This window comes from Notolabrus celidotus, chromosome 14, assembly GCF_009762535.1.
Source record: "Notolabrus celidotus isolate fNotCel1 chromosome 14, fNotCel1.pri, whole genome shotgun sequence".
Classification (NCBI taxonomy): Eukaryota; Metazoa; Chordata; class Actinopteri; order Labriformes; family Labridae; genus Notolabrus; species Notolabrus celidotus.
This window is the reverse complement of record NC_048285.1, coordinates 22,157,814-22,168,150: the sequence shown is the minus strand read 5'-3', so window position 1 is coordinate 22,168,150 and position 10,337 is coordinate 22,157,814. Positions and strand designations below refer to the sequence as shown.

Genomic DNA, 10,337 nt, shown 5'->3' with positions numbered 1-10,337 from the left:
TAATTCTGACTTTAATCTCAGAATTCTGATTTTTTCTCAGAATAATAATCATTTTTGAAAAAATGTGACCTTAAATTTTTTTTTTCAGTGGCCCTAATCCTCTTCCGTAAAATACAACTGATCAAAAGATAATTTTTTTTAAAGGTCCGACAGGATGGGTTCATCATGTGTTTACTGCATATCAGCAGTAGATTGAAACGATATCAGAATAGAGCATGTATGAGCAGAAAAAAGAGAACATCAAATAAAGTGTTACAACTAAACTGCAGTTGGGGAGGAGAAGGGGAGATGAAACAAACATACAGTTCCACAGTGAAGATTCAGAAGCATATACGGTTGTTGATGAAAATGGAGATCTGCAAAACTGCCTGGCCTTATCCATACTTCCTCTGCTGAACATGTTCATGTCTGCAGTATGTGGGTCGTAGTGAGACGTGCAATTGATTAAATAGATATTCAAGAGTTTTCTGTTGCAAAAGTCCAAACAATAAGCCTACACAGATGCAAATTGTAACTGCTATGTAAATGTCCATTTATTGGGAGTGTTGCACTGACAGTATTTGCATTTGGAAATCACCTCAGGTGGAAAACTGGTCTTACCTGAACAAACAGACACACTTCAGGGGCTGTAATGTTACTCGTTTGAGGAATAAATGGGCTGTATAATGCATAATTGCAATCTCCTAAAAAAATATTCAGAGTTTTAGGGTTAACACTTAAGTTATAAATGTAATAAAATGTATAGATACTTTCAGATCTTAATTGACCAACTCAAGCTCAGCTATAGCCTCAGCTCCTTTGGCAGAGGGGAGCACCTCCAAGATCTTAAAATGTACAGCAATCCAGAAATGTTCAATTGAAAGTCACTTTGAATTATAGTTCTTTCCATCCCTGACCCAGCACTTGGTACTTTGGTAATTATTGTGGTGATGTTAATTGTTGATGATGATAATGGAAGGTCTTAAATTGTTTGGTTACTTCATTGTAGATGTTCCTTATTTAAAAAAAAATAAAAAATTCCTTACTTTTGTGCATTGCCTTTACACTGCTTGGAATTACCTGCACCCAAATTGAGTTGAAGCACTTTGTTACTCATACTGATCTTGTTTCCTCTTGTCTAGATCTTTGCTTGTGTTGTTCCTGTTCTCGTATGTACGTCGCTTTGGATAAAAGCGTCTTCTAAATGACATTGTAACATTGCAACATTGTATCAAGCTGTACATTACATTCCTTAGGGCTTAACAATGCTGCTTTAATTGAAAATAAGATTTCACTGATTTATGGTCCCAGGATCTTAGAGATCCATATTAGCAGTTTTTGTACAAAGAAGGGGTACAGGTCTTGTTTTGGATTTGGACCTTAAATGGTAAATGTTTGTATAAACGAGAAAATGAAGTAGTATGTTTGTATGATGATCTATGTTTGCAACTCTACTTTGTTGTGATGTCCACATGCGTTTGTTTTTTCCTGAAAATGCTAGTAAGTACAAAAAATAATCTAAATTGTGTTAGTTTAAGTGTTTAAGCTTTGAGTATTCTAACATAAAAATGTTGAGACGACTAAACTTGTGAATACTCTCTAAAAAGGCGATATCATCCACATCAAGCAGATGTTTATATTCCAAACCAATCCATTTTTTTTATAAAGTACATTTTAAAATATAATCTAGTTTAACAAAGTGCTGTGCTTAACTAAATAAGTTCAAACACACATAATAACACTGTAATAATAATAAATAATAAAACACATAAGACACTAAAAAAATGTTAAAACTCGCATAGAAACACTGTAAAAAAGAAAAGAAAATGAAAGCAAATAAAAGGACAGAAGACACAAACCAAACATCTCATGCTGGATATTAAAACAACTCAAACTTTTTATCAAACAACAAATGTAAAAAGTATGGGTCGCCGTTTGCAAAGTTGTGCACACCAAAAATAACAGCAACATTTCTCCACATTTAGCTCGAAAACGTCATAAAAATGAATTTAGAATTTTTAAAAGTCACTTTTTTTTTAAAAATCACATTTAGAGGAATATTTGTGATCTTCTTCACATTTAAATTTGTTGTGAAAAAAATATTAAGTTAAAATCATTGTTAAATCCAAATGCTAAATCTAAATGGTAAATCTAAATCTAAAAGATAAATATAAATATAAATATTAAATATAAATCTAAATGTTAAATTTTAATCTAAATGTTAAATCTAAATCTAAATGTTAAATATAAATATAAATGCCAAATAGAAATCTAAATGTTAAATCTAAATACTAAATATAAATTTAAATGCTAAATATAAATATAAATGTTAAATCTAAATACTAAATATAAATATAAATGTTAAATCTAAATCTAAATGTTAAATCTAAATACTAAATATAAATATAAATGTTAAATATAAATGTTAAATCTAAATCTAAATGTTAAATATTAATATAAATATTAAATATAAATCTAAATGTTAAATCTAAATCTAAATGCTAAATAGAAATCTAAATGTTAATTATAAATATAAATATTAAATATAAATGTTAATATTTATATTTAATATTTATATTTAACATTTATATTTATATTTAATATTTAATATTTAATATTTATATTTAACATTTAGATTTATATTTAGCATTTGGATTATTTCAACTTAATATATTTTTATCAACAAAATTAAATGTGAAGAAGATCACAAATATTCCTCTAAATGTGATTTTTAAAAAAGTGACTTTTAAAAATTTTAAATTCATTTTTATGATGTTTTGGAGCTAAATGTGGAGAACTGTTATTTTTGGTGTGCACAACTTTACAAACGGCGCCCAATAAAAAAGCGCTCCTGAAAACAAAAGCTATATGTGGTGCAAGAGACAGTAAAACGTGAAGCTGTGAATCATATCTTAATATATAAGAGATGGAAGATCAGAGGAACTTTTTAACAAAGAGAGAGGCTAACTTATAGAAAGGGGCGTGGTCGTCTGTATTTTCCTGGCACATTAACAGCTTGGTCGACTGGCGGAGAATGGGAGAGAGAATGGGGGAGAGAGAGACGGAGGGAGGGAGGAGGAGGAACTAGTGGAGGAAAAAAAAGTTAAAGTAAAAATGGCTTCCTTGTCTTTGGAGTCTGCAGAACAGTCTGAAAACAGCCCAGAAGAGCAGACTGCATCGGATATTAAAGAAGAGAAAAACGCAGACATCATTTCTGAAGAGTTACTCAGAAGTTTTCAAAAGTCAGCTCTGAGTTTCTCCAGTGACCAAGTATCATGTCTGTGCGAGGCCCTCCTGCAGGCGGGCAATGTGGATCGCTTGTGGAGATTTCTATCCACCATACCTCCTTCGTCCGAGCTGCTACGTGGCAACGAGACCCTGCTGAAGGCCCAAGCTCTGGTGGCTTTCCATCGGGAGGAATTCAAGGAGCTTTACGCAGTCCTGGATGGCCACGACTTCCACCCGTCTAACCATGGGTTCCTGCAGGACCTGTACCTGAAAGCCCGCTACAAGGAGGCGGAGAGGTCCCGGGGCCGTAGCCTGGGCGCTGTGGACAAGTACCGGCTCAGGAAAAAGTTCCCTCTTCCCAAAACGATCTGGGACGGAGAGGAGACCGTGTACTGCTTCAAAGAGAAGTCCCGAAACGCATTGAAGGAGTGCTATAAGAGCAACAGGTACCCAAATCCAGACGAGAAGAAGAACCTGGCAAAAGTCACCGGACTGTCCCTTACTCAGGTCAGCAACTGGTTCAAGAACCGCAGGCAGAGGGACAGGACCCCGTCTGGGACCCACAGCAAAAGGCAAGACCAGGAAAACCATTTATTTGCTTTTTTTATAATGAATTCAAAAGTGGTTACACAAAGGGAGGGAGAGCTGTCCTGGCTTAACTTTGTTTATTCTGGTACTTACTATTAGTCAGTCTGTGGTGTGTTTTCTAACAACAGTGATCACTCACACTATTCCCCGAAACCAATAGACCAAACCCTCATGGTAAACAAAGCACTACAAGCCAACCCTGCACAGTACAGCATAGAAAGAGTATGTAGCTTCACATTCAACTTTAAAGTGCAAGTATGAACAAGTCAAATATTGCATCTATTGAGGACAGCAGAGCAGATTTGACAGCAGTAAAGCCACACAGGTCCGAGACAGGAGCATGTTGCTTTGTTATGAAATGTGAGATTCAGGCGCCCACCGTGGCTCAAATTTCCTGTAACCATGCACCTCTGCCTCAGGCCTGCAGGGTGACCGAGGTTAGAGCAAATGCTTAAACTGGGAAAAGTGGGGGTGGTAAACACAGAGAGGAGAAAGAATCCTCTTAATATGCTTTCACAGGGACTGAAATCTCTGAGTTTCAAAGCCACTATTTCACTAAGCAAGCAGGAGGTAGATAAGAGTGAATACAGCAGGCTTATCTTATCAGGCCTGAGGGTTTGTGGTGGTCAGTCAGTTTGAATAGTCAACCATGGCTGCACAAATTAATAAAGGGAAGGACCAGAAAGAGCTGTGAGGACTCTAAACCAGCTTTGTGAGTTCACAAAGACAGTTTTATATCTATCCAGAGTGGAAGAATGATCGGTTTTGGATACTATGGTAAAGATCACCAGAAAAGTTATCACTTAATTCTGTTATTTACATTATACATTTATTAAAAAAAGATAGACTTTTTTATACTGTCAAGCTTACATGCACTGTACTACCAAAATCAATTAAAAGAATTGTGAAAGAAAGAAAAAAAAGATAGACAATACATAGTTCATGAAGCTGTTGTGGGTAAAATATACTCCATGATCAGAAATCAAAATGATCCAATAGGTTTGGTTCATTTGTACAAAGCTCAACTCAATTCTTTCAACCTTATGTAATGTTTTCAAGCATTAGAAACTTATATGAGAAATCCTAGGTTGTAATTGATCAAGACATTAATATAGCCCATAGCATCCAACTCTTTTCTTCATATTTGCCCCTTTTTCTCTCATTCTAGTGAGTCTGATGGGAACCACAGCTCAGATGACGAGGGAAGCCCCATGGACGACACTCCTGACAGACCAGAGGATGCTCCTGGCTCCACTACCTCCATCATCTCTCTCTCTGCTGTCCCCTGCAGCACGGGAGGCCAACTGATCCTCAACGGCTCCGGTGGCTTCCTTACGTCCCCTCAGTCGTTACTTCTTAATGGAAACTCCCTAATCTCCAGCAACGGAGGTGGTGTGATCATTAATGGTCTGAGTTTGGGGGATTGCCAGACAGTCACATTGAGTCCCGTTGCAACTAACTCTCCTCTAATACTGAACGGGGCTCAGGTAATAACCAAGCCTAGTGTCAGTGTGCAGCAGCAGCTGCAAACAGTGTCTGTGGCAGAGCATGGGATTTCAGCCATGAATGCAAACCAGAGCAGTCTTCCAACTGTTGTTTTTAGCACGAACGCCACCCCAGCCTCAAACCATCCTACCATCATCTCTTCAACTCTCCAAATTAAGTCAGAAAGTAACAATGCAATGGACTTCATCTCTGTCGCCAAATCAGAGGACAGCAGCCAGAACGTATCTTCCTCCTCTTCATCTTTATCCCCCTCCTCTCCAACTCTATCATCCCCAGCCAGTCTGCCCTCACTGGTCCTAACACCAAACACCCAACAGCAGGAGTCCCTCACAGCCTCTGTGTTGTCTTCTGTGCCTCTCTCCATCCCGCAACGGGACTATGCTGTCATAGCATCTGCTGCTCAACACTTAAACCCTCCTAGCTCTATTGTTGTCTCCAGCAGCTCCACCCCTCAGGTACTCTCTCTGCCCCAGGTTGTTCCTTCCATCCATGGTAAGCCAGTATCCCAGCTTGTGCAGCACTCTTCGGGAGCACAGGTTTCCCAGTGCCCCCAGTTGGTCCCAGTATCCTCTCTTGCTTCGCCAATGCCTCATTTCCAAAGCCAGACAGTGAACACAGGCAGCAGACTGGTGCAGCAACAACAGGATGTGTCAACGACTGAAGGTGCTACAACCATAGTCTCCATCTCCCAGCTTCTACAGAGAACAGCACCTCAGCAAGGGGACCAAACCATAAACTCAACACCTGGCAAAGTCCAGGTCCCACAGGTTATATCCATTTCTTCCCCAACACAGGTGGTCCCAGTCCCCCATGCCAAAGGCATCACACCAGCACAGTTAGTCCCTCCATCCATGCCCCAGTTGGTCCCAGTCTCCCACATCCAAACTCCATCCACCATCTCCTTCCCTCAAGTGGTTCCTGCCAGTCCTTCTCTCTCTGCCGGTATGCCCCTACAGATCCTGACCTCAGCGCCTGCAACTGCTGGGGTCTCACAGGGTCCTCTGAGGATAAACCAGCTGAGGCCTATCCAAGGTGTGGTTCCCCCAACCAGCATGGCTCCTGGTGTGCAGCTCCTGAACTCTGGTATCATTCAGCTTCCCTCAGCTCCCTCAGGTACACTGAACTCATTAGATATTTTACAAATGAAGTGAGCCAAAAGTAAACTATTTTGGTCATTTCCTAAGTATTTATGGTATTTCTCCCACTTTTAAACTACAGCGCAGATGTATTTTATTGAGTGCTTGTCTTTAAGGATAATTTATACAGCATACAAGTTTAGCTTTATTAGTATTGCAAAATAAAATTACCAAAAAACTGTCTCATTTGAAAAAAGAGAAGAAAAAATAATCTAATCACTTAAAGTATAGTATTGTAGATAATAAGGATAGAAACCACATTTGATGGTTTGAAAATTATTTAAACTGTATATAATGGTAACAAGTGCTAAGACAACATATCAAATATTGAAACTGATATAATTCAGTCTTTTCAAATTTGATGTCAGCAACACATTTCAAAAAGTTGGGAGATGGGCATGTTTACCATTGTGTTGCACCGCCTCTTCTTTTAATATCACTCTGTAAATGTGTGTGAACTGAGGACACCAGTTTCTGGAGTTTGGCAGTGAAATGTTGTCCCATTCACACAATTGTTCAACAGTTCAGGGTCTCCTTTGCAGAATTTTTATTTTCATTATATGCCAATTGTTTACAATGGGTGACAAGTCATGACTGCAGGCAGGCCCTTTTACCCTTCTACAGAGCCAAACTGTTGTAATTCATGAAGAATGTAGTTTGGCATTGTATTGCTAAAATATGCAAGGTCTTCCCTGACAAAGGCATTGTCTGTATGGCAGCATGCATTGCACTAAAACCTGTATATTTTCTTCAGCATTAATGGAGCCTTCCCAGATGTGTAAGCATCACAGGCCATGGGCACGTATACATCCCCATACCATTACAGATGCTGGCTTTTACTGTGTGCTGATAACAAGCTGGACCACTTTTCTCCTCTTTAGAACTAAGGACACAGCGTCCATGATTTCCATAGAGGATGTAAAATCTTGATTTGTCAGACAAAAGGACATTTTTCCACCTAGCCTCATTCCATCTTAAATGGGCTCAGGACCAGAGAAGTTGCCTGTGTTTCAGGATCAAGTTTATATATGGTTTCCTCTTTGTATGGTTCAGTTTTAACCTGAATTTGTGGATGCAGGGATGAACTGTGTTCACAGACTATGGATTTTGCAAGGGATTTTGAGCCCATGCAGTGATTTCCACTGCAGAGTTATGCCTGTTTTTAATGCAGTGCCGCCTGAGGGTCCAAAACTCATGGCTATCCCATATTGGTTTTTGTCCTTGTCCCTTTTGTACAGGGTCTTCTCCAAATTCGCTCCTATTTTACACTAAGTAATGTTATTATCAAATCGTTGTACTATTTATTTATGCAGCATTTACTTCAGGTGTTTTGTTCGTGTCACTCAACTTTCTCAGTGTTTTGTTGTCCCCGATGTAACAGTCTTGATTGTGATCATCTTATATCATTTATCAACTCTGTAGGTAACCTTCTCCTCGGTGGTAGCCCCTACCTGAGTGTCCAGCAAGGCAAGCTGATTTTGACCATCCCAGCAGGCATCCAACTCGCCAGTTTACTAAAACCAGTCCCTGAGGCTCCACCCATGCCTGCTAATGGACTGAATCCCATCTTTACCCACTCGGCCCCCCAAGTAGCCTCCCAGCCTTCAACCATCTCCGCTCCGACCCCCAACGTCCTCACATCCTCACCCTTAAACTTCATCAACTCATCTCCCCCATACTGTGCTCCAGAGACGGGGACACCTGCGACCCCTTCCCCTCACACACTGGACCAGTCAGTCACTCCCACAACTCCGAACACTCTCACTCCAGAAAGTATGCTCACCCTCAGTCCCATGTACAGCGGAATGATACCCAACACCCAGCTCTCTCAATCAGCCTGGAGCCCCGTACCCCTCTCCACTTCTGCTGGTCTGACTCTGTTTGACGTCCGTAACAAGGGGGACCTACCTGTAGACCCAGCATTGTTAGGCCTACCTGGAGGTGAGTCGCTGCTGTTGGGAAGTCCTTCATCGGAGCAGGATGTGGATGCCAACTCAGCGCTGGGGAACCCAGAGGGGATGGATGGGGATTCTAAGATTCTGACTCAGTTACAGTCTGTCCCTGTGGATGATGAACTGGGCCTGTAGTATGTTTATGTTGCTAACTGGCAACCTTGTGTCTCTAAAAACAAAAAGGATGAAACACTCAGTAGGTTACTAAATCTTAAGTTCACTTTTTTAGTGATCTGAAGATCTTATTCAACTTTGTTGATCCTCTAAGAACAATCAAGTCTTTAATAACATGTTTATGTTCTGGTGTGTCCAACATCGATGCTCTCTCAGCAGGGCCATCGTGGTCTTAGCTGGCACTTTTCAGATACATCCTCTGCAGCTGTACTTCACATTGATCAGCAGGCTTACAAAGGATGCTTTACTTAAAGCCTTATGTGCCTTACTTACTGGAGTTATTAAATCCAGACAAAAGAACTACCACAGATTGATCTGATTGGATCCTGATGTAAAAAAAAATACTATTTTGCTAGACAGCATAGCTTTAGTTATTCCTTCCGCTTCTCTTCGCAGTTTTCTGTGCTGCAGACAAAGTTGAGTTGTTTTTGTAAAGGTTGTGTGGTTCATCGTGGATCCACCACAAGAAGATGACAGCAAACTATCTGAAAAAGTTGTACATGCAGAGTCCAGACATATTTGAGCATTGCTGTGATCTCTCTCTTATTCACTGCCTGAATATACTTAATCAGTAACACTCCAGGAAAAAGGTTCAGATGGATGCCTCCTAAATAGAACAGAGGTATGTGAAAGCGTAGTTACATACACAGCCTCAAAGCTACACACCAGTGTTTTATTGCTACAAGTTACTGAAGTCTGGGACGAAACATGCAGCCCAGCTGCATTTTATCAGAGGACTGTTTTGAATTACTTTCTCCCACAAGTACCAATATAACAGAGGAAATAAAGGGTCTATACTCTATGCAATACATGTTTAGTAATTTTATATATAGTACATTATGTTTGTGAAATGTAAGTACTCTTGGGAGATGAGAAAAGTTTCTTTATACTGTAGCATGACGGTGCATTACACTAAATGTTTGCTGTGATCCCACATAGTAGTAATTGTTGTCAATATATCCAAAATCTGTTTGTTATTATTGAAAAGTGCCTTATTTTTTAAAGCTCCTACATCATTGTTTTTGATAAAAGTGTGATTTTTTTTTTTTACACGTTTTTAAATTGCTATACATCCAACCAAATTTTAAGATTCACTTTACTGATTTTTTTCTGAATGTCCTCATTTCTGTATCTGTTTGATCTCCAGTGAAACATAATGTGACAGTTTTGTTTGCATGATCCTAGCTCTATTTTTTGTATTTGTATATTTTGCACCTTTCATTAACACATTTGTTTACGCTGCCCTGCTGTGTTGTTGTATCAGTGGCAGGGCTCACATTTTTCCCAAATGTCCTATTCTTAAATGGACCCTAAAACTCCTCAACAGAAAAGCTAAATCAGAAAAAACAGCTACCGGTGTCCTGATGTGATTTGATGTGAACTGATAATCAATCTCCATCAATAGAAACCTAGCAACACTCCATTGTGGGACGAGTAAAGGACTATCTTATCTTATCTTATCTTATCGTGTGAGCCTTCCATTGTCACAACACAGATAGAGGTTAAACTGTTAGCCATTTATGGTACATAAAATATACACATCAGTGTCTCATCTGGTTACAATAATGACCTTTGTGTTTTTTATTAGTCTGTTTGTTGTGTTTTTGTACATGTACTCTATTTAAAGCATGCATTATCAATCTAGTTTTAACTGAAAGAAAAAATATCTTTTTGGAAAAACACCTATAGGAAATTACTTTTCACCAGGAAGGTCAAATTGTTGTACTAAAATTTAGGTTTTTAGGGTTTTAAGGTGTTAAAACAAATTAAATGG

The 10,337-nt window shown here is 39.1% G+C and overlaps 1 protein-coding gene across 1 annotated transcript; it reads left to right on the top strand.

Moving 5' to 3' along the window:
* Positions 1 to 2,997: 2,997 nt before the first annotated feature.
* Positions 2,998 to 8,883, top strand: six5 (SIX homeobox 5). Its single transcript, XM_034700757.1, has 3 exons — positions 2,998 to 3,779; positions 4,964 to 6,414; positions 7,860 to 8,883. Exons 1-3 carry the CDS (start codon positions 3,094 to 3,096, stop codon positions 8,522 to 8,524), a joined length of 2,802 nt encoding a protein of 933 aa, XP_034556648.1. The 5' UTR covers positions 2,998 to 3,093; the 3' UTR covers positions 8,525 to 8,883.
* The last annotated feature ends 1,454 nt before the right edge of the window (positions 8,884 to 10,337 follow it).